At 36.3% G+C, this 25,569-nt stretch overlaps 1 protein-coding gene and 1 non-coding gene across 2 annotated transcripts in view; both read right to left on the bottom strand.

Annotated features, from left to right (window-relative positions):
• Positions 1 to 345: 345 nt before the first annotated feature.
• The window catches only part of LOC149908583 (C3 and PZP-like alpha-2-macroglobulin domain-containing protein 8), a 102,360-nt gene continuing 77,136 nt past the window's right edge, over positions 346 to 25,569 (bottom strand). The window contains exons 13-25 of the mRNA XM_090102220.1: positions 14,272 to 14,422; positions 11,554 to 11,712; positions 11,005 to 11,202; positions 9,967 to 10,189; positions 8,216 to 8,504; positions 7,579 to 7,977; positions 6,953 to 7,062; positions 6,331 to 6,476; positions 5,350 to 5,542; positions 4,609 to 4,765; positions 4,118 to 4,269; positions 2,691 to 2,847; positions 346 to 2,000 (exon numbers count right to left, since the gene is read on the bottom strand). Of these exons, the coding sequence (XP_089958346.1) occupies positions 444 to 2,000; positions 2,691 to 2,847; positions 4,118 to 4,269; positions 4,609 to 4,765; positions 5,350 to 5,542; positions 6,331 to 6,476; positions 6,953 to 7,062; positions 7,579 to 7,977; positions 8,216 to 8,504; positions 9,967 to 10,189; positions 11,005 to 11,202; positions 11,554 to 11,712; positions 14,272 to 14,422 (3,891 nt within the window). The 3' untranslated portion in view covers positions 346 to 443. The remainder of the gene's footprint in view (positions 2,001 to 2,690; positions 2,848 to 4,117; positions 4,270 to 4,608; positions 4,766 to 5,349; positions 5,543 to 6,330; positions 6,477 to 6,952; positions 7,063 to 7,578; positions 7,978 to 8,215; positions 8,505 to 9,966; positions 10,190 to 11,004; positions 11,203 to 11,553; positions 11,713 to 14,271; positions 14,423 to 25,569) is intronic.
• On the bottom strand, positions 23,725 to 23,796 carry TRNAD-GUC (transfer RNA aspartic acid (anticodon GUC)). The gene has a single exon. It is a non-coding gene; the product is annotated as a tRNA-Asp (tRNA).

Below are 25,569 nucleotides of genomic sequence, written 5' to 3'. Positions count from 1 at the left end.
ATCTATCCGAACGTCACAGCACATTTATTTAAGTCACAATTATCTTATATTAAGTATTTACAAATATAATGAATTCGTGCATAATCCTAACAAACAACGGATGTGCCAGGAATCAGATGAAATGGGTGATGCTGTTTGTGTGTTTCTATTATGACTATTTTGGCTTCGAGTTACAATTAAATACATAGAAATGTTCAGCACATTATGCAAAAAATTTGAATAAGAGTAGGTATAATTTAAAGCATTATTTGAATTGGCTTGAAACAAAACAAGTAATATAAGTAAAGAAAGTAAAAAGAAAAGAATTACTTACTGATTACATAATTACAGGTTTAAAAGGAACACAAAAACAACATCACTCTTATCGAAAAGATTATATAATGATTCGTTCATAAATGAGTTATAAAAATAAGGAGTCTTTCTTAAACATTAAACAATAAAGTTTATAATGACCGATTGTCGCTTCTCTTCACGTTTGAGGTGTTAACGATATTGTGCACTTGGATTTTATCCTCAATTTTACCAAAATCATTATCCGGGTCTTCTTTGAGCAATTCCCAAATATGGTTCTTGTCGAGAATTTCAAAACCATCTTTATTTTCCGGTAGAATATCTGATTTTGTATCGCTTAAGGCTTGGGAGGTTTCTGATATTGGTATAGCCGGAATCTTATGTATTTCCTTGTTGATCGATTTCAAGGGTTTTAGTTTTGACGCGTTTATCGAGCTATCTACTTCAGTTACATTCTTTTTGTTTTCTGGAATGGTTTTATTGTTATCAAGCGATGATTTTTGTGTTGTATTTTTCTGATCTTTAATTATGTCTGGTTTCACTATTTGCGTTCGTGCTTTTGGTTTTTTCGTTCGGTAATGTATTGTTTTAATGTTAGCGCGTGTGATAGATGCAATGTTATGTGGTAATGTTGTTGTTTCTATGTGAGGTGCTGTAGTAATTATATTCATTTCTGGAGTGGTTTTATTAATCTCAATAGTAGATTTACTACTTGTGTGTGTTTCGTCTGTTTCATGTTTCAGTACACTTTTAGTTGTATTTGGCGTTTGTGTTTCTGTTGATTCATTTTCTTTCAGAGTAGTTTGTAGGATTTTCTCAGTGATACTTCCAACATCCGTTGTAGTGGTAATAGTTGACTTAATTTTTGCGAAGAATTTCTCTTGTTTATCCCCGTATGTTGCTTTTAGTGTACCTTTCCGTCTTGGTAATGGCTTCTTCTTTATTTCACCTTTCTTTAGGTAAAGTTTAAATTTGCTAGGCTTTTGAATAATAGATTCCTTAGGAATAAGCATTTGATCAAGGCTATTGTCGAGTTCTTTATCTTTGGATGAATTCCCTACAGTTGCAATTGGTGTAAAGATTGGTAGAACAGTTTTTGCAGTAGAAGAATTTTGTAAATCACTTGTCTTGGTAGTAACTTCAGTATTAATTATTGTTTCAGCAGTAACAATTTCAGTTGTAGAGCTAACTGCATCTTTAATTGTTGTTACTTCCGTAGGTATATTATTAATAGTAGTTTCAAATGAAGAACTAGCTTCAGTCGCAGTAGTTGTTATATATGTTGAGCTAGGTGCTTCTGAACTTTCATTTATTGTAGTAGAAGTCGTTGTAGTTGTAACGTTATCAATTACTGTTTCTCCTTGTAACGTTTCTGTAGAAGTACTCATTTCAGTTGTATCATCATTAGTTGTCTCTGTGCTAGGTTTTCTGAACTCGTAATCTCTACTGCAAATGCGTCCACATTCGCAAATATTATCTATATTAGTGAATTTATGATAAGCTACATCAGATTTACCGAACCAAGTGATAAAATCGTCATCTGTAATACCTCTTAGCAGTGGGCTGCCATAGGTTGCGTGGAAGAATGTTTCTACGGCTAAGTCTGGTCGTGATATCGGGTAGATCTTTGCGAATGCAGGGCGCAGACTTGTGATTATGAACTTTGATCTCGCTTCGTAAGTGACGCATACCGGGCATGTTGAACTGATCTGTAAATTATATTTATCTGTTAGTAAAGCCTCCATAAACATTCAATGTAAGTTTTTTATGCCAATATTTCATCATTGTTAATGTGTATGTCGGAGGCTAAGTATAATATAATTTTGCCGTTTTCAAACGGTATCGTCAGTTAAGTTATGGGTGGCATTTTGTAAAGTAAACAGAAAAATAAGACAATTTGCCTGTTACAATTATTAATGAACATTAAATCGCTCATCCGTATAATGTGTAATTAGTGTTTGCCAAGAAAGTGAATAAGTGCATTAACATTTTTGGCAAATTTGCCCACCCTGTATAATTATATATTCACACGGGCGACCGCGCACCTCGTGCGGGAGAGCAGCGATGTTGTATATGCTACATTGCTACAGTCAAAACCCTGAACCAGTCAATATCCTTATTGACGGTTATTAAGGTTATTGACTAAAGGCGTCGGTTAATATCCTTATTGACTGATTTTATCTGAGAAAATCAGTTAATAAGGTTATTGACCGACATACTTAGTCAAAAACCTTATTGACTAATTTAAAGAGCAGACATTCAGTCAATATAGGTTTTAACCAACGTACTGAATGGATTTTAACACTTAAATCTTTCTGTAATGGGCAAGTAAAACAATTAATAACCGTCAATAAGGTTATTGACTGGTTCAGGGTTTTGACTGTAACATATATACTCACATTGGTGAACACGAACCAGGCCGCCTCGCCGCGCGCGCCGCGCTGCAGCGAGGCGAACGCGCCCGCCGCCACCACGGGCGACACGCCGCGCACCTCATAGCCCGAGAATAGCGAGACCTCTACGCGGATGATACCCGACGGCTCTTTCGCTTTCCACCTGGTAGAGGATGATATTTTTTTAAATGGTGATTATTTTTTTTTGAGAAACATAATATTTTACCGATGATATCGATTTAATATGAACTCAAAACTCAGAGAAAAACAGGAGAAACATATAAAACTCTACCCTATAGCCGAATTAAACTGCAAGATTCAATTCGCTCCATCACTCTTCATACCTACTATTTAAGGCGCGGGTCAAACACAAGCGGCGCGGGCGCAGGCGTGCCATAAGCGCACCTCTTGAATCTGTTTTGCACCACGTCCTTCTTATACATTTTGTATGAAAGAATTTTGGACAGGCGTCGAAACGGCACGCCAAGGTTGCGCCAAGGTTGCGCCTTTCCAAAATTATTTCATACAAAATGCCAATAGCGCACCCGATGCACGCCGGCAGCGCGCCCGCGGCGCGCCCGCGGCGCGCCGCGCCGCTTGTATATGTCCCGCGCCTAAAACACCTTCCAGTTATGAAATTCCAAGCCTACACGAGCGAATAGGACAAAACTCATCGAATCGCAATGTGCTAGAGCTTATTTTTACTGTACATAGAATTTTAAGAATCATCTATTAAAAAAAAAACATCAAGAATTTTGTGAGTATTTTTATGTACTCAGCGTTTGCAAAACTTTAAATTCCATTGAGAATAATATAGCAATGGCGCAACATCCTATGCGTTTACGGACGTGCGCGGCGCGGTAATTAAGGAAAAACGAAAACTAGCTGATATTTAAAATGTACCTGGGATATATTATTATTTTATAGAATCTTTCCGCGAGTGGAAATTAAACAGGTGCAGTATATGTGACGGTAAATGTAAGCAATCGGTAATTATAGATAATTACCAACGCACATGGTAAATGAATAATAATTTCCTTTACCAGTAATTATGTAAATATCCACGTGACCGTGGTAAATATTTGGTGTTATGTCAAAAAAATTTGAAAGGGTCTTGCATAATTAATTAAAAAAATTCCTTGACTCAATCAACTTTCTTTAACAGAAACAATACGGCTTCCGTCCCAAATCCAATACTCTCTCAGCCACGTCAGGTCTTATAACAAAACTTAGTAGTAATTTAGACAATAGAAATATTGCGGTCGGCATTTTTGTAGACTTAAAAAAAAAAGCGTTTGATACCGTGAGCCATGACTTGTTTCTAACAAAACTTCATTGCATTGGTATCAAGGGAACAGCTCATGAATTCGCTCGTAAACCGTTGTCGAATTGTCAAATAATGTCGTTTAATTCTCCTTTTCATTAATACTTACTTGAAACACGTCTTGATGATCAAAGCGGGCAGGTTTCCTTGCAAGTCCTCAATGCTGCTCCTCTCAGGACGAATCTCTTCAATAATCGCGGACTGTAAGCTCAGTAACGCATTCTCTGGCTTGGGTGTATACGTTGAATACGATATTGTACCCTAAAATAATAATGCTTGTCTTTATAAATACATAGGATAAGTTAAAGGTAAGTTTACAATTTACATTGGGAAAGACTTTTGACACTCCGGACATTTTGTAAAATCATAAATTTTATGATTTTACAAAAATCTAAGTAGAGAAAAATTATTGGGACAGATAAAAGAATAGATCGGAAAATTTCAATGAATTCACACATAAGCCTATTTTGATAAAAATAAAAAAAAAAATAGAATTAGGGGCCACAAAAAAATAAGAGAGCAAAAGACAAAGATGAGTTAATTTTTTGGAAATTCCTGAAAAGAAACTTATAAAATACAATATTATAATTTATAACCCACCTGTACAGTAGCACATCCCGCGCCGGTCGCATACACGAACACTTTAGTGGGTAGTCCGGGAAGCGGTAATGCACGAGCTGGGCTCTTTGCACGGAGTTCTAGCGTGTCTGTTAGTTCCATACCCGCTGTGGCTAGGGATACTGTTAGCGCGCGGTGCCTGGAAGAGTTTGAAGTTAGTTTTTAGCAGCATTGAGGAGTTTTTGGTAGCAATTTGGGGAAAATCGAGTGGGTTTACTTTATTTAATTTCTTTCGAGTGGGTTAAATCAAATTTCATGTCACTGGCGTGTTGATGTTATAAATTTCAGATTTTGACACCCAAATTTCGATTCGTAAGTTTTTTTTACTGCAGATAGGGAAGCGCTCGACCAAGATCTCGTTTGAATTTGTTTTCCTTAGTCTCTATCACTTTTTTTACGCTTAAACCTTATTTATTCTTTTACTTTAGTTCTCTGTTGAAGTTTTTTCTCGTACGTTATACGATAGATATTATATGATATAAAATATTTATTATTATCCATACTTAATATTATAAATGCGAAAGTAACTCTGTCTGTCTGTCTGTTACTCAATGACGCCTAAACTACTGAACCAATTTTCATGAAATTTGGTATGGAGATATTTTGATACCCGAGAAAGGACATAGGATAGGTTTTATCCCGGAAATCCTACGGGAACGGGTTTTTCTCTGAAAACGCGGGCGAAGCCGCGGGCGGAAAGTTAGTTATTTATATTTTTCCCACCGGTCGTGTGCGAGCGCGGCGTACTGCGCGGCGGCCTGCGTGGCGCGGTAGGCGAGGCTCGGGTGGCGCTGCAGCGTGGACGCGCGGTAGTACAGGAACCGCGCCGCCGCCTCGCCCGCGGGCAGGCTGCGCCGGGCGCACGCGGTCAGCAGCACGCGCACACCCGCTACGTATTGCTCCATTGATACCGCTTCTGTTGGTATAGGATGTTTTTGAAGTGAAAACTTCTTTAGCGGCGTTGGGTATAAAATCTTAAACTCGCGTCAGGACACGTGACCTGATCGAAAAAGCTAAGACGGATGGATATCAAACATGCTCAACGTTAATAATCAAGTTTTCACTTCTGCCGGCACTCCCGGAGTGCAACCCGTCTTTTTTTTCAACAGGTCGTGGAAGATGAAAACCGAAACCGAAACCGAAGAATATCGGAAATTAAAACTGTATCGTTAAATCAAAATAAAAATAAATGTCTGAGGTGTCACACTTGGGATCCCGATTGGAACAAAATTCCTTTCGTTTTGATTAATTATAGGAGGTATAATTAGGTAAATAAATTAAAAATATATAGGAGTTAAATGATAAATGAAATAAGTGACGGAATGCTAATACACTCAACTTCAAGACTTTTAATTCAAAAAACCCTATCTTTAAGAATTTCGTTCATTGACCTAGTGAAGGCCTAGTGTTATTTTCTCTCGCTCCTGTGGAAAAATAAAGCATACTGTTCGCGAGAGATGAAAGTCATCGCTTCCATGCGAACAGGAAGTTCCTGTTCGAAATAATTTTTGGTTTTGTTTTTCTAAGAGACCGGGTAACTGGTCAAATGGATCACTGCATGAGGCCACAACCACCGTCCATGAGCACTCACAAAGCTGAAAGCTATGAGCTGTAATGGTGCAGTTTTAGTTCTCATTAAATTCAGCCCCGTCCTTTCAGATTAATATGCAATAACACCTATTTTTATCCTACCATAAAACTAACCATAGGAAGTAGTCTTAATATTCCTATTAGTATCTTCAAGCAGCCAATCAGCGGCGTCCTTCCTTGGCGCGGGCCAACCGAACTCGCCCTCCTCTGTGGTCGATGCGTTACGGAGGATCACTAGTGCTTCTGGGACTAAGGGACTTCTGTTGGAAGAAAATAAGTGTTAATCTTAAATGATTTGAAAAAAAAATGGTTGCCTGTAAAGTCGGTATACGGGCGTAACGCAGTTTCTTGAAGTGTCACCCGGCAAACCAATTTATAAGACGTTGTCACGTCAAAACTACAAGCTGAAGATTACTTGGCACTTTAAATCTATCATATTAGATTAGCTATTAATGTTGAAGGTAACTTTATCTTTGGAAACTAAAACAAAAATTGATTAGCTCTCGTTTTGAACCATAGATATAGTTTTATAATCAGAAGACAGAGTAAGAAGACCACAGAAGAAGACAAATCCGATAGGTAAAATAACAGTTCTATTACAGTAACAACAATTCAATGAGAAGATATTATGAGCAACACAATCATTTCTATCAGTTGGAAAAACTGCTTTCTTTGAAATATTTTTGTGATATTAGTGATATTATGAAGTAATTTATAATATTATATTCAAACTAACCTGGCCATCACCAATGCTAATACAGTAGCAGCGAGTGCTGCAGGTGACGTCAGTTTGTGGAGATTCTTCTCTAGATAGCCTTGTGCTTTCTGAACGACATCTGCGTCTACCTGAAATGTGAAAATTTTTACGTTTAAAATTTTTGATACCTAAATAAAAATTAAAAAAAAAGAAGGGTTGCACTCCGGGAGTGCCGGCAGAAGTGAAAACTTGATTATTAACGTCTGAAAACTTGATTAAAAACATCCGTCTTACGCTTTTTCGATCAGGCCACGTGTCCTGACGCGAGTTTAAGATTTTATACCCAACGCCACTAAAGAAGTTTTCACTTCAAAAAAATGCATACGGAAAGATAATACATAAAATCAAGTGTTATAAAAATAAGATAACTTATACAGAAAAGATATTAACTATGAAAGGAAATAAATGTAAGAGATGTAGGTAAAAATTTTGAATTTCTTTGCCTATAATATAATGGAGGCTAAATTCCAAAACTATAGATTATTCACTGTAGAAAGTTAACAATTTCTTTGACTATAATAATATTAGGGGCGCTAAATTCCGAAACCTATAGATTATTCACTGTAGAAAATTAACATAAATAATAAAGTGATGTTATATAGTACCTGATTTTCAACACCAATTTCAAGCAACGTCGTCAAAGTCTCCGCAGTGACTTCCACCGTTCTCTCCGCGTTGATCTCCTCTTCAGTCATATTCCCATCTTTATCGTAATAGTAATATTCGTTCACATCAATATCTGCTTCAGTATTATTAATTTTCTTCAAGTCCACAGGATAATAATCAACTTCCTTATCAGCTGGTAGTGGGGTGAAGGAACCGTCTGGGTTTTGGCGTTTTTGTACCCATGTTTTTATAGATTGTAATAGTACTGGGTCGATTGGATAGTAAGATTGTATTTTGGTTAGAATTTCTAGGATTTTAATTGTAGAAATGTGGCTACTGACGGCTGGATGGTCACTGAATGAATTGTCGTTCTTGCGGAACGATAGAAGAATTTGTACCTGAAAATTGAATTGATAATGTTATTATTGAATATGTAATATTTAAAAATAATAAAAATAATTATATTCGAGGTATATGGGCTATGCTCATTGCTCGTGTCTCTGTTCTAAGAATTACTTGTTTTTTGCAATAATATCATTTGTGTGTTTATCTAATTGATTATGTGCAATTAATGTTTTCCTTTTCTTTTAATCCAGATGTTATTGAAATTGTTCAATAAATAAATAATTTATGTACCTGTTCTGGAAGTTTCTTCAAAATCCTTTCTTTTTCAGCATCATCAATTAGACGAGGAATGTGTTCCAAAGCCAATAGTGGAGCTAAGCTAGCTGATGCGGCAGATAGTTGTGAATCTTTCCATACATTTGACCATTGGTCAGCAGAATCAGTTCCCAGGTTATAAAGTGGTAAGTGTAAACCTCCAGAAACTAAGAGAGTACCACTCGCTGATCCTGGAACTACTCCATGTGGAAGGCCTAGTTCTAGGACTTGAGAGAAACCTGCTTCTTCGTTGAAGTTCCATATCCTGAAAATTTTAAAAACAAATTTTACTTTTACCAGTTTTTAAGTGTTTTTTTTTAGACATTTTTGAGAAATCATTACCATTGCAATGATTTCATTAAATCTAATATTCAAGACGCTATCTTCACTACTTACGAGAAACAGGTTTTTAATATTTTTTTTTGCCACTACTCAACCACTTGAAGTCCGCCTGTTTCTACTACGGCATATTGAACAGCAGACGTGTAGTAGCAGGCAATGATCATACGAGCAGCAGCTGCTGCGGCTGCAGTTCACTTAGTCATAGTACTTCCTACATAACTTTACTCCAAATCGTACCTGAAGTCTGCCTCACCCTCCCATCACACCCAGAACGCGCACCACGTGGTAGAAGTACATTCAGTATCGGTGCTGTTTGGCACGAGCTAGATACACTGCGACATGCTCTATGACGTAATCTCACCCGAAGTCCGCCTCATCCCCATATGGCACTAAATCATTCAGCACGCGCATATCGGCGGGTAGCGGCCAAACGAGCAGCACCTTGCTAACAGTGACATAGCAGACTTACAACTTATGATGTGTTCTCACCTGAAGTCCGCCTCATCCCCACATGGCACTAAATCATTCAGCACGCGCATATCGGCGGGTAGCGGCCAAACGAGCAGCACCTTGCTAACAGTGACATAGCAGACTTACAACTTATGATGTGTTCTCACCTGAAGTCCGCCTCATCCCCACATGGCACTAAATCATTCAGCACGCGCATATCGGCGGGTAGCGGCCAAACGAGCAGCACCTTGCTAACAGTGACATAGCAGACTTACAACTTATGATGTGTTCTCACCTGAAGTCCGCCTCATCCCCACATGGCACTAAATCATTCAGCACGCGCATATCGGCGGGTAGCGGCCAAACGAGCAGCACCTTGCTAACAGTGACATAGCAGACTTACAACTTATGATGTGTTCTCACCTGAAGTCCGCCTCATCCCCACATGGCACTAAATCATTCAGCACGCGCATATCGGCGGGTAGCGGCCAAACGAGCAGCACCTTGCTAACAGTGACATAGCAGACTTACAACTTATGATGTGTTCTCACCTGAAGTCCGCCTCATCCCCACATGGCACTAAATCATTCAGCACGCGCATATCGGCGGGTAGCGGCCAAACGAGCAGCACCTTGCTAACAGTGACATAGCAGACTTACAACTTATGATGTGTTCTCACCTGAAGTCCGCCTCATCCCCACATGGCACTAAATCATTCAGCACGCGCATATCGGCGGGTAGCGGCCAAACGAGCAGCACCTTGCTAACAGTGACATAGCAGACTTACAACTTATGATGTGTTCTCACCTGAAGTCCGCCTCATCCCCACATGGCACTAAATCATTCAGCACGCGCATATCGGCGGGTAGCGGCCAAACGAGCAGCACCTTGCTAACAGTGACATAGCAGACTTACGACTTATGATGTGTTCTCACCTGAAGTCCGCCTCATCTCCCCACATGGCACTAAAGCCCACGAACAGCACGCGCATGTCCGCCGGCAGCGGCCACCCGAGCAGCGGCCGCTCGTTTGGCGCAGCGCCGCGGCCGACCGCCAGCCGTCCCCCCTCCCACCACACCCAGAACGCGCACCAAGTGGTGGAAGTACATTCAGTATCAGGGTCTGTTTGTTCTGCACGCGCTAGGTGCACGTCGTAGCCTGAAATGGGGAATATTCATGTTTTTCTTTTTTGTCTTAAATTAATAGTTTACTATTTTATAACGTAGAAAAAAATATAAATGGGCTTGAAAATACTTTAGATATTTTTAAAAATGAAATTTAAGCAGTTCAAACGCCGCCATTTTGCGCGCGCTTTGCGTGACTTCACATGACACGTCTAGTGGGTGTTTACCTTAGTGTTTACTGTGGATTGATGAATACATTGTCGTTTCAGATGACGTCACATTTTGTTCGACCAGTTGTGGCGCGTTTTGGAAGTTTGAATTTCGCTCCCTTATTTTGCACTTTTTGAATATTATTTTAGGGGTTTAATTAATAATAAGTAAATAAAAAAAATCCTTTTCATTATAATATTACGATAATAAGTATTCGAGAAAAAAATATTTTAGGCCATTTCAAATTTTATGCATATTCCCTATTGATGTGTGAAGTCGTTATCGTATATTATGAAATGACTACTATAGTCGATGAGGTCTAATCTACAAATACGTGTTCATTAAAATGTTTCAACATTTCATATAGAAAATTTTAGGGTACAACAAATAAATTTGGTAACTTTTAGCGATCACGATTCAAACAGACACTGAGCTCGTGACATTAAGCTCAGACACTTATGATACTGATAAAAGACATTTAGCCATAAAACCATAAAATTGTTTAGTTCGCTATAATTGCTATAAGGAAACAAAAATTATGGCTTCTGAGCTAAATGAGGCAATTATTATACGTCAAGTGAAATTGTGGCTGTAGAAACTAAATTGATTAGAAATAAATATGCATAGCACAAAACTCACCATGTTTCCCCTTAGCGATCCACACCCTGTTCCTCTCAAACACGACTCTATACATATCATCATTCGGTTCCCGTATCCCCGATAGCGCAAGATGAGCGGCGCCACGAGACCGCAGCTCAAGTACAAGCCCCGCGCGGTTGCGAGGCGCGGCCACCCACTGCCATTCGTATGAACCGCGGGAGGATACTACTAGGTGTTCTGAAATGTTTTTATATAGCTCTATGAATCAATGGAAACACTGCTGGTGATATGGAATATAGATAGGGAGAGCAGCACATATAGTAAGAATGGAAACATTAATGATAATTAAAAATTACTGTCTGAAATTTTTGAAGAGTTTTTTTGCTTCTCAAGAGATCTTGAGAATTTTATGGAGACAAAACTATTCCTCTACCGGATTAATTAAATCATGTCAGTGGTTATTTTTCTATGTAGCAGTAATGTCATTGTTGTATATTAGTTGAAATATCATTTTTTTATGCGAGCAGTACACTTTGTCACATATTCACCATATCCATTCAATAGAAATGATACAACAAAATAACTAACCATTAGCACAGAAGTAAGCGCTCTGTGTGTCGCTCCTGTGCAGACCTTCGGGCAGAACTAGCACGCTCGCTGACCGGATCACCGAGCCCACTAGCGTCTCGTTGTTGAAAGAAGTATAGGATATGGAGCAATTGTCCGCGCTGTACCCGGTTACTTCCACTGGAAATGTATTTTGGGTGTTTTTAATTTCGATAAAATAAAACGAACGAAACGGCAAAATTTAATGAGTAATTAGTACCACCATAAAGTTCTAAATATTGTCACCTTAAATATTGATTTAATGACTAAAATTATCTAAAACTAGACATTGATATTACATAGGTATACACCAATGTAATAATATTAAGCACGTACAGATTTATTTTAATAAGAATGATGAACTATATTCCTGTCAGGAAATTAATTATTGGAATCAATTCTGGGTTGTCGCCCTCAAGCGTTTACCATTGTAATACAGAAGAAGACTTTGCAAAGGGTATAAAAGGCAATTATTCATTCAATCTAATATTTGAATATTTAACAGCGGACGTTGTCACACACAAAATGATTTATTGCGTCTTGAATTTGTCTAAGATAATGTCATAAATAACTTCCAATTAATATTGATCACTCGTGTAACAAATAACGTAAAACGGAAATTAAAGACAACAACGACCTAGTACCAAATATTGAACTGAAATCTTATCTGATATTCATTTCACTGCCAATAATTGTTATTGAAATAAAATAAGTTAGAACTGCCTACTCTATTGGAAAAATTATTATCAAATTATTTGTCTTTTATAGTCTCTAGTTGGTCAGGTAATAAATACCACATGCGCATCACAAACAGTTTATATTCGTCATTAACTCTGATTCAATAACAGATTTCATCCCGCAAATGGCCGAACATTAACAGCTTGAGTGACCAGCGTAAAAAATCTAATATCTTCCTTTCATGATCACATTTATGGTTCACACGTGCATTGTCCCGTTAAACTGGACAATTACTGGAAAACGATGTGTCGATCACGCGAACCATATATCAGACTTATTATCTTGGCTGACGTAAACGTAGTTACCTTCCTTTATTGTGTATGGAAGCTAAGGTTATGAAGGTAGAAGTCTTCTCACAATGGGTTCTGTTTTGATGCAGTTGCTTATAGAAAAATGTAGGTACATAAATTTAATAGGATTTTAGATCCGATAACGAAATAATGAGATTATCTCGTAAGCATTTGATTCTTATTCTGTAGGGATCTAATATACATTTTGCAACTGTTAATGAACATAATTCGTTATCTTTACTTGGTCTAACTGACAATCTACACATTAAAATTGCCAAAAAATAAAAGCCCCATAAGCCAGACAATAAAAATACATTAAGGTTTAACAGGAAATTCAGCTTTTTTCAGTACTCATATTGATAATACGAAAATTTTATGGCAATTGTTTATGACCAGCATTTATGATGATAGTGACATAGCGCGGCTCTGCATAATGTATGTATTTCGTCATTAAACTTGATTGTATTCAGCCCGTCCAATTTAAATGTTAATTGTGATAACGTTATTGAACTGAAGAGATTAATGCATAACATTTGATGCGTGTATATTACAAAAGTTTATTAGTGAGGTATATTATAGCTTTGCATTATAATTAAATGCTCGTTAATGCTGAGTAACAGACAAAAGTACTTACAGAAAAAATTATATAGATCATATCTTAGTCTTGTAACAGAAAAATAACACGTTAATAATTTGTATAAATTCAAAGAAAATTGACGAATACTCTTGTATATTATGATTCATGTGCATAATAAAGTTTAGCCAAATCCATAACGTGGTTTTAAACTTTAAAGGAACAATTTCAATCTGCTCTGTAATACAAGCGTATCTCATGAAAGATTAAGTTTACGCTAAGATTGTTGTCAGCGAAGCCTGGTAGTATATTCTGTGCGTGCTTTATGGGAAAATGTATCGCGTTTCTTCGCTTATAATATGCAATAAGAAACATATTTGTATGTACCGCGTTGTGTTGAACAGATTTTGTTTAGGGTTTAACGGTGGGTAAGATTTTCCGCGAAATTTTCTTTGTTGAAAACAGCTCCGTGTTCTTGGGAGTTACTTGAGGATTTTATATAAGCTTATTGATATTGCTTATTTGATCAGCGCGGTTGTTGTGTATTGTAACCTTTATAAAAGTAGGGTTATTGTAATTTGGATGTTTATTTACGGACTGTGTAGGTACGCTTAGAAGGAGCTGTTAAAAAAGCCTTATAAAGGAAAGATTACGGAAGAATGGAAAACTTTTCGTTTCTGAAGACTTTGTCTAACTTGGGAGAGCTAGACATAAAAACATATTTTAAAGTAAAATTTTGAATTTAAAAGGCAGTAAGATATTGTTATAATGAAGTAAAAGCGATGCAACATACAAGTAAAATTCTTCGTTTTATAAATTAGAAGATATTATAATATACCGTATACCTAAACCTTATTACCACATGACACATTGTTCAATAAATGACCAAAAAAAAACATAAAACTCACCAGTTATATTCTTCATATTGCAAATCCTAACAAAAATCCTCTAGTATTATTTTTCCGTAGGTAATATCCAGGTCCACAAAGAGCGAGCAGCCTCGCGTAGCAATTGCTATGCGAAGCAGCTATGTTACCGTGGCTGTGACTCCAGCAATGTTCTTCCGAATGATAAATGAACAATACACACGTCACTTACCCGTAATATTCTTCCTGCCAGGCGTGTTAACAGCCACTCGCACGACTAGCTGTGTACCACCGCGTGGGCCGAGCCGAAGCCGCTCGGTCACGTACAGCGCGCCCGTGCTAGCGAACGCCGCGCCCGCGCTCAGCGCTAGGAGTGCTGTTACCTGGTGTGGTAAGGTACGTTTGTATGAAATAGATTTTCAGCGCTAACAGCAAAATTTTGCGGAAATGTAAGGATAGAGCTTTCAGTTTTGATGTTGTTTCAAATGAGTTATACAAGATAATTAAAAGAGTTCTATGATATGGTTTATTTTTACATTTTTACTCGAATGGCTAAAGTATTGAAGAAAATGTTTAAGGTACATCATATAAAGTTGCTATCATAAGAAATTATAAATGTTGTACAAAATATTGCGATTTCAGATTCAAACAAACCAAGGCATTTCACCGCAATCTTACTAACATGAAACAACATTAACATCCTCTACCAATACATCCACAACGACTTCCTAAACACTACACGACTGATGTGATACTTGCGGCATACGTCATTAGGTACCTAATGTACTACCAAGTCGTGTTCATACCGTAAACGTCAATTGTTACCAATTGTCGTTATCTCTACTTCATTGCTCTTTAAGTACCGACTGTGTACGCAATCTGGAATGTTATATAGGCTTGTGAAGGTTTAAGGAATCGGATGATTAAGTTGTTCATTTAGGTAAAATAACGGTAAGGAGGTATATTATGACAGTTTTATCATCCATTCAGTTATGTGTAAAACACTTCCAACGTAAAAAATAGAATAGAATAGGAAATTTGGTGTGAACTTGGAATTATAAGGTAGGCACTAGGTAGTAATCAAGATCTTGGTCAACAAATATCCTTTCTATAGAAACCGAGATCTTTAGCCAACGCTGGTGATTAAATCCAGCATCTGCAGTAATTTCTAACTCTAAGGCACGAATCCTCTTAAAAAATTCGCGCGTAACAATAAATAAAAAAATATAAATATCAAAAAACTTTTATATTGGATGTTCATAATATTATTGACAAACATTGTTTATTGTAAAAGCAAACAGACCTATTGGTAAAACAGTTTTAAAATAATTGGGCATTTTTCGCGCTCCAATAGCGAATTCTGTATTGAAATGACATTAAAAACCTAAAAGAAAAAAAGTGTGTGCGTGTAACCTTTACGCGCGATTGAAGTAAAACTTCTTTGGCGTTGACGACATATATCACTGAAATGATTAAATATTAACTTAAATAAATAAATATTATATTATAATTTAATTATATTTATTATTCATGTGCTTTACAAAGATTATTTAAATAGCTGTGTTTTACCTGAAAATAAAACACATATTAAATACTTACCTATATTTGAAGCTTACTTCATTGAGAAGGTACCTAGCTTTTTCCGCCTATTTTTCCCTCTCTTTCCGTTGTATGTATGCTATCTCTCTCGCACACCTCTCCACCAGGTGGCGGGGCGCACGATAATGTCGGGCGCTGGATGTTTTTCATTGAGTCGAAATCCACAACAGGTGGACGTTAAGTGTAAGCTTCAAATATAGGTAAGTATTTAATATGTGTTTTATTTTCAGGTAAAACACAGCTATTAAACACTTGACCGTAATTTGAAGCTTACTTCATTGAGACCTGTTTGTTACCCACCTGGTGTACAATATATGGACGCCAATGTGAATTTGAATACATAAGTAATTACTTATTTCTTTATTTGAAAGAGTAAGGTGTGCAGATAGTATACCTACCAATAAATCACACAAATTTTTATATTATATAATATATTAACAATCCCAGATGAAAAGTTAATCAAATAAGAACCAAAAAGTTAATCATAATGATTAAAAGTATTAGAACTTATGAGATTGGTTCAAGCGTACCTTAGTTAACCTTTTGGGCTTGAAAAGTTAAAGTTACTACAATTTTCACTATCTTTAGCGTAAATCTGCGAAAGCGCCAGTAACGACTTTCAATTACGCATTTAGATGTTACTTACAAAATGAAGCAACAGCTGATCCCGACGAGGCAAAAATACCTCAAACTCAAACCTTTATTTATTCAATTAGAACTCTGTAGAAGCACAATTGAATCATCTTAACATAGAATTACCAACTGTCTCAACTCACACAGTTTTAACCTAACCTGCTACAAGCGGACAAGAAGAGAACTTGGTCCTTACTTTTGGGGTCAGAAATAAATTTAAAAGGTCACCCCTTGAATAAGGCAATAAAATATCAAAACAGGTAAACGGTTTTAATTATAATACAGATTTTTAACATCCAACCAAACCGTGCGCTATTAATGTTTAGAGCCAACGCCACCAATCATAATCTAAACATGGCTAGTACTTTCAGTACAATGCATGTATTATAGGTCATAAACTCTGTACTGGAAACAAATATACTGAACTTAAGAGACTAAAATGATAAGGAGCTTATCTGTGTCCCAAAACTGCAATTACTACAGCCAAGTACGTTACTTTTAATCAATTCGGTTTTAAGATATAATTATGATTTACATCAGAACTTATATACCGAAAGCCTCGGGACTACATAACGTGACTTATCTTCTTATATATAAAAATGAATCGCAAAATGTGTTGGTAAGCGCATAACTCGAGAACGGCTGAACCGATTTCGATAATTCTTTTATTATATTCCTTGAAGTACGAGGATGGTTTTTATGTAGAGAAAACGTAAGTACCACGAGCGAAGCCGGGGCGGACCGCTAGTTTATAATAATAGTGTTTGTGCACAACACTAGGCAGTCAACAGCTATATGAACGTCAGATAGGAAAAGAGCCAAATTTATCCAGTCAGTAACAAAGGATTTTAACTATAGTTACTTTATTCTAATTCAACCAACTACTACTAGCTACTCCGTATGTCTTTTGGATAGACGGAGGCAAATAGGATTTTTATTCCAACTATATCATTTGATATTTTGAAAATGTACTCCACATTTTCATACCGTCAGAGTCATTTTGCAGATTATAGTGGTGCAGCACTGAACACTGTCTATTAGGTGGCTGATGCTGCTGACCGGGCCTTCAGTTCCGCTTTCCAGAATACCTTCACCCTTCTAGGTGTTACTACTACTGAAATAGCGGTACTCTATCGCGTCGTTCAGGTCTCTAACTGACTAGGATTTCTCATATTATCGTAACAACCCTCGCTCGTTCTAACGAGGATAAATTATCGCCAAGGAATTCTGCTGCAGGATAATGGCAAGAGAGATTATAAGCTTAACTATGCATTATTATGTTAAGGAATATGGTGGGTTTTGAATACTATCGTCGTCTGAAAGTATCTCCTTTCGATTAACTGCATTAAGGATGCAGATCTGATCCCATCTTTGTTCCGTAGGAATGCTACGACAGTCTAAACGTTACACTGAACAAAGAAAATTGCCCTGAATATAGTCGGTTGTTCCAACATCCGTAATATGGCTAGCCTAAGGTTAGTTATCCCTTGATTGTAACTGCTACCAATGGAGGCATTGCTCTTGTGTTGTCCACAGTTGTGCGAGTGCAAAAATGAAGAACTGAGCTCGTGGGGAGCTATGTCGAATGAATCTGTGTTAAGATTATGACAGTATAGGACAGTTAGCTGTGGATGCGAAGACAGGACATTACTTTATTCATCCGTAAACACGCGAGGCAGCCACGGACAGCGATATAGCAAGAACTAAACTAGCAAAGTTTAGTTCGCTTACCAGACTTTGTCATGTTTTAAATGCAGTATATCCTCTGAATAGCATTGCATTTATGACTATTGATAAACTTAATTCACCCGTAAACACGAGAAGCAGGCACGGATAGCGATATAGCAAGAACTAAACCAGCAAAGTTTAGTTCGCTTACCAGACTTATATTTTAAAAGCCGTATAGCCTGTACATTTCATTTATTGCCCCCCCCCCCCCTCAAAGCAAAGAAATGAGAAGTCATTTGGCAGAGCTTTCTCGTTAAGGGTAGGGGTTCCAAGTAATATCTAATAATAAGAGGCTTTTGTTTGGAAAGATTGACTTTCCGTTATTTATCCTCTATCCTATGTAACTCAACAGTCAGTATTCTCAGCATTCGTTGAGTACTTAAACGTTTTACGTTAATAGTTGTATATAACTTTATTATACAATATAATAATCCTGGTGGGATGACAAAAAAAAAACTTGTCTAACAAACGATTATCCTAATCCCTCAGCGATTTATTGTTTGAGCCCCGAAGAAAAATCTCATGGGTGCAATAATGAGGTCAAATGGGTTGAAAAACGAGTCAAATAAATTGCCTACAAGACCGGGCAACTAAAATAGGCCTATGAGAGGTCAACTATACGTAATCAATCGTCATTTGTTACATTCAATCGCTTTGCGATTAAAAAATCTCTTCCGATGTTTGTATATGAAAATTGGTCGGCTAGTGCCATTTAATTACGATACCAAACATACCGTTGACAAGGCTTGGTGACAATCCTCGAAACCACCGCCACAAATCATCTGCGAGATGATATTTGATCCGACTCGCCTTCCTTTGTTGTGATTAGGCTTTGCATTGGTAAATACAATTTGTTCAATTCCAATTTCCATAATTGGTAAACCAATGGTGGTTTCCTGATTCCTGAAGCGTAAACTTTTAGGATACGAAGTATCAATTTCATGCGCCCATTATTTGACGTATCTAACCTTTATTGTATTTATTAGGTCATTTACTATACTGCCCACTGTGAAGTAGATTTCAAAACCTTTTTCTACCTACCTTAGAAGAGTGAAGATCCGATACGGTCATATCCAAAACTTCTTTCGTGGGTCCTCGTTGACAAAAGCAAATATCTATGATCATTTTAATGATCAATCCTTTGTATATTTGCACCAATCGCCATTAAAGCCCCGCGAGGGCTGATATATATTTGCACCATTTCCCCGTGGGGACGGTTGTTATCAAAGCCCCGCGAAGGCTGATATATATTTGCACCATGTCTCCGTGAGGTACTGTTGTAATCAAAGCCCCGCGAGGGCTGATATATATTTGCACCATTTCTCCATGAGGGACGGCTGTAATCAAAGCCCCGCGAGGGCTGATATATATTCGCACCATCTTTTCCGTGAGGGACGATTGTAATCAAAGCCCCGCGAGGGCCGATATATATTTGCACCATTTCCCTGCGAGCGACAGCTGCGCGAGGGATGTTTGTAACTAGAAATAAGTAGGGCCTGCCAAAAAATGCTTAAGAGACACCCTGCGAGGGTGAATTTGACCTGGCTAACCCCTGCGAGGAGTAGTGGCCACATTTATGTATTCTGCTTCGAGCAAGAATACACCTTAGTGCTAATATAAAAATAGCAGTAAATAATCATTTAAATAATATAGCAATTAACAAGGTCCTTTAACTTATTTTCCAATGTTAGCGACATTTAATAAATTCATAATTCAAATCAATTCACTAAATTTTAAAATGAACTTCGATTCATATTTATTTTTGTTCATGCAATCGATGTAACATTTAGTTGCTTTATATCCGTTAACATTCCTTACGAACGCAACCATACCGTCGTAGGACGTTATATTTAATTGCACAAAATAATCTCCACTCACCCGCAATTTTTTACTTTTTGTCAAGGTGTACAAGTTTATAATATTATTCTAAAACGTTAGAAGTGAATTGTAAATCATTTGAAATAAGTTTATCTAAATCTAATTTATATTAAGATATCTCGATAATTATTATACGATAACCCTTTCAGCACAAGTTCAGTAAACCAAAGAATTTAATTGTAAAATTTTTGGTACTTACTCGTTTTAACAAAAAAGTTGCATCATTTGAACATAGGAAACGTAATTTTCAATCAAATTAGCCGTGTGTAATATGTCTATTTTCACATAAAAACGGATCAGAATAATACTCATAAAAGGACACGTATAGACTACGGATAGTTTTGAATGTGTGGAACATTCATGGTACGTATCTACTATACATAAGCGAATTCCATCATTATTCAGTTGAGCGGTAACTCCCGTACGATTTATAAAATAATATCACAACATGTTCTGACATGTCGTGACTTCTTGGAGCTGACTCATCTCGTTCGATAATTTTTAGTAATAAACTATGATAGGAATTCCGAACCGTTCCTAGCGATAACGACAATGTAATAAAGTCGTAGCAATGGATTGTATGCCTGTAAAGCTTTGAGTTGGCTCATATCCATACTAAGTATTAATTGTAATTTTTCCACGAAAAATTCACTTGTACCCTTGTAATAAAAACACATTATTAAAAATGAAATAAAATATTAAAAATATCTATATACAAGAGAGGGTATTTGATATATCTAGTAATATCAAATAATCACAAAAGTAATATTAACGATTCGAGTAAAGCCGAACGGTAACACCGTTAAAATAGCTTTACTCACAGTATTAAAAATTCAAATATTAATTAGTACATATTGCATAATGAAATATTTCAAAAGAAAAGTTACTATTTCAAGTAAAATGTAACGGTTGTATCGTTAATTTTAAATATCTTTAATCATGCTATTAAGTATTTAAGCATATTGAAAAATAAACTATTGCTGAAGGATTCATTAAAAACCTCAGCATTTTAAATAAAGTCCAACGATTATACCGTTGACTTTAAAGATTTTTACTCATTTTTAAGTAAAATATTATTAGAATAGATGTAAAAATAACTCACTGTACCGATCCGACGGGATACACTTTTTAACACTTTTAGCACTTGCTTTAAGCAATACTTAATACTTAATAGCACCAAGGTTGTAGTCTTGTAGACAACCTTCTCGCGGCGGAAGCTAGACGCCAATGAAAAACATCCAGCGCCCGACATTATCGTGCGCCCCGCCACCTGGTGGAGAGGTGTGCGAGAGAGATAGCATACATACAACGGAAAGAGAGGGAAAAATAGGCGGAAAAAGCTAGGTACCTTCTCAATGAAGTAAGCTTCAAATTACGGTCAAGTGTTTAATGTTATATTAATATTATTCATTCGAAACAGGTAATTGAATGTCATAATAATTTCTTACGTACGAAATTATAGGTTTGTGGTAACTATAATGTGAAACATAAATTTTACTCTCTAAATTTGCTACTTTTCTTGAAAATACAGCATCTATCGTTGTACCGAAACGCGTTGTTGAATGAAGTCGAGAAGTATTCATAGATAAATCAAATTTTTCTTCTAAAAAATCAATTAACGGCTGAGATTCCTGAGAGCGAAAATTAACATTAAAATCTCCAGTTAGAATCATCGGTAATTCATGATAATTACTATTTAAAAGTCGAGAACCTTCAATTGTGAAGTGAAGTAATTGCTGATGAATAAATTTTATGATATTTGTCAGGCTAGAGTATTTGTAGAAATATAAATAACAACGATAATCACAGGTTGGTCATTCGTATTAACACATCGAACCAAGGCGATGTCACCAATTTGTGAAACCTCATCGGAAATATTTTGTGATAATATCGTTTGTGAAATATTTTGAATTGGTGTTACATTGTTCAGTGTATCTGTAGATGAATGATATACAGCTACTCCACCAGCAGTTGAGTTGGGTCGTTTGTATTGGGTAACGCAATAAAAATTTTCAATAAGAATTTGTTCGTCATTTTTCATCCAAGTTTCGGAAAATAACAGCAATGTGGACCTTTTTAATACTTTATCATTCAGATCAGAAACATGAGCACGTAAACTTTGGCAGTTGAAGGAAAATAGTGTAATGTTACTCTCATTTACAAGGTTATATAATTCTTCCTGTTGTGTTATTAGGCGAGAATTTGAAAGTCTTTCAAATTCACACTGTAAATCAACTATTCCCCCTGGACGCTTTCTTCCATGATAAAATTTGTTGTCATCGGTGTTTGAGACAATGAACAATCCATTTATATCAGTTACTCGTGATAATGCTACATATAACAGCTGCTGACTGTGACTTTTATTGTATTCATAAACGATTTGATCAAAAGTACCACCTTGAGACTTATGTATTGTAAGCGCACAAGCAGATACTAATGGAAAGTGATTTCTCTTTGCAAATATTGTCTTATTTCTATTCATTGGTACAGATGACGATCTTCATAAAATTGGGACTGCTGTTCTACTAATGTTTAGAGTTTGAATATGATGGGCAGCTTTTTTCCTAATTTTCTCTCCTATCTTACCAGGAAACTCAAGCCATAAGCGTATGATGTTATCACTGTCATCACGTTCAATATACACTAACGTTCCAACACAACCGTTGGCTAAGCCATCAGATACATCAATATTGGTTGTAATAATGTAAAATTTGTTAAGAACTAATATGATTTCATAAGGCGATCCTCCTGTATCAATAACTGACATTTTATGAAATTGTTGGCGTACATATGCTTCTTGTTCAACTGAATGACAACCTATATACATATCTGTTGCTATGGATACTACTTTGTCTTCAGCAATATTTAAAATAGATTGATTATAATCCGCAACATGTTTATTTTTATTTTTAATTTACTTATTTTAAAAGTAATAAATAAACAAGTATATTTAGAGATTTTCAAAAAATTTTGCAATTTAAAATAATGTTTTTAAAACTGTTGAATTTTTCATTCACTTTGCTATTCACAATTGATCCGTTTGAAAATTTGAAAATAAATAATCCTAATTGATTATGATATTTGCCACTAGCTGGCGTATAAGTCAAGAAGCGTGTAGTATATGACATATACTTACAACCAATCAGAATTATTATTTTTAAATGGCGGAAACTACACAGACTATAGTAAGCGTTACTTCCGTCAGAAAAAAAATCTGAGTTACTCCCTAGTCGCGCCTAAAGAAGTTTTACTTCAAAAATATACAGCCATTTACTGAAATAAAAACGCTCATTCCTAGAAGCGTGTTTCAGACTTTACAATACAAATAACACACAATAGAAAACAAATCCACTGCACTATTCAAAACCAAGTTACATATAAAACAAACAAGGTAAAAACGAAACAATGGTCCAGTTGAATTTCCGGGTCTCCGGGGAGACATTAAAACTGGGACAATTCGGATTTCACCTGATTACATTTCGCCCCTTGTTTCATAATAAAAACTTTATCGCCTGCATTTTATGAAGCTCCTACACAATAGTAGTTTGTACAATTAGCGCCACCTGCCCCAACTAGGTTAATCTGTTCTTTACAGGTGGAATTTGAATTTGTTAAAGTATTGCGGTTTCATTTAATATTAAATATTAAAGTTTGGTGTTATAGCGATAAGCTTTTTAACGTTGTTTAGTTTCAGCATTGTATGGAATATTTACAAAAAAATGAATAATAAAAATTAGAAAAAAAACATACGTATCAACTTACTTACATAATATTTATTATTAGTATGAATATTCTGATTAAAAATGTTATCTGTTTAAAATGAATATAAAAAAATAAAAAAAGAGTTCTCTCCGGCGGGGAATCGAACCCCGGTCTCCCGCGTGACAGGCGGGGATACTGACCACTATACTACCGAAGACTTGGAAAGCGGTGCGAAATTTCTATTTGTATTGTAACAATGAGACGACCATCTAGCATGCCCATGCGATATTTTTTTTATCTTATCAACCATTTTAGTTTTATTCTTGTTCAAGAATTTTTTTTTAATACATAATAGTATGATTTGATATTTTATGAGAAAAATAGATTTAAAAAACACCATGTTTTAAAAATACGAATTCATACGAATAATATTTACCTTGATCACAGACTAGTGGCCAAAAACAACAGTTATCTATACAAATCGAGCATCGATCTATTCGATAATCTCCGATAAATTGTCTAATCGTTCCATTTGCTGGTAAGCTTGCAATCCCTAATCGGCATGCGAGCGACAAACGCAAACAAATCTCTATCGCATCGGAACGGAATTTTATATGCCGTGTAGTGGAAGCGGTTTAAATCTGTTTAAGTATGTGATGTGCATTTAAAATAGAGTATCCGATTATATTGAGAGTTTTGCAAATATTTGTTTTACATGACTTACCTACATAATAGCCCGGTTTACACGCACGCTCTTTCGCGCGCGATTCGGCTTTCACGCGGGAAAGTGCGAGCATTTAAACGATGACAGAGAGAACGAGATTGCGCGTCCACTCCGCACACACTCCAACGCGCCACGCTTTCCTTCGTTCAATCGCGCGCGATTGTCGTTTACACGCACAATCTTTCCTCTTTCCTCAAAGGCGCACGAATAATCGCGCGCGAAAGAATAAGTGCATAAAAAAACGTGACAAAACAATCCCTCGCGATTGCGCGCGCGTGCTTTTCCCCGTTCAATCCCGCGCACTCAATCACGCGGTAAAGAGTGTGCGTGTAAACCGGGCTATTAATAGGAGTCGTGATCACAATGAACACGAAATGCTCCAAACGTAGGAGTTGAAGCTTAGTTCAAGACATTATAGGTAACGATTTGAAGTTATAAGTACCTAGTAAATTTAACTTAATTTTATGAAACCGATCGATTCTTTGAAAGTAAATACCTAGCTCTACGAATAACTTGGAAAACCTCATGTTCTAGTTCATATTCGTTTAATACTAATTGATTTGCAAATAAATATTTAACTAGCCCTCTGTTCTTTGAAAGATCAAAACCAGAATTACTAGAACTGAACTCCAGTCATCTCTATTATGATAACGGGTCAACGACTCTAGTTTAAACAATTTTAGCTCGAATAAAACTTTATCTTTGATGCGAAATGTTTTTATAACTTTTCATGACGTTTAATATATTTAACTTGAGTCATACTTTGTCTGCTATTCTAAATAAACGTATAAATCTGGAAAGTTTAAAGTTATCGTAGGTAACTAGAAGCGAGACCGGACCAAGTTTGTGCTCGCTCCTCTGTGCTTTTGTAAAGGTAGTGATAGTTGTACTTCAAGATTGATATTTTTTGTGAGAACGCAGTTTTTGTTGGCGAAATAATGAGCAAAGTACTTCATATCTGATTGAAAACTATTATAATAACTGATACAATTCTATTCTAATTCTAGTGGGTATATAGTATAATAATATTATGTAGGCATATCAAAATGCAGAGTTTTATCGGCATTTTGATGTATAATCAGGTATTGTAAGATTAACGTGCAATTAATATTTACAATATTATAAAGATCCAATAAATGATCGAATTAATTGCATTAATCAACGATCGTACCGAATTTTAATTAATATTTTACAATGTGAATTTAACAAAATTAGAGTATTTTTGGTTGAAGCATTACGGCTCATAAAGTGGAAGCAATGAACGAA

Source organism: Colias eurytheme, chromosome 5, assembly GCF_061535395.1.
Source record: "Colias eurytheme isolate Ceu_HAF_F1 chromosome 5, ilColEury1 Martin Lab GWU primary, whole genome shotgun sequence".
In the NCBI taxonomy this organism is placed as follows: Eukaryota; Metazoa; Arthropoda; class Insecta; order Lepidoptera; family Pieridae; genus Colias; species Colias eurytheme.
This window is presented reverse-complemented; position numbering and strand designations above follow the sequence as displayed.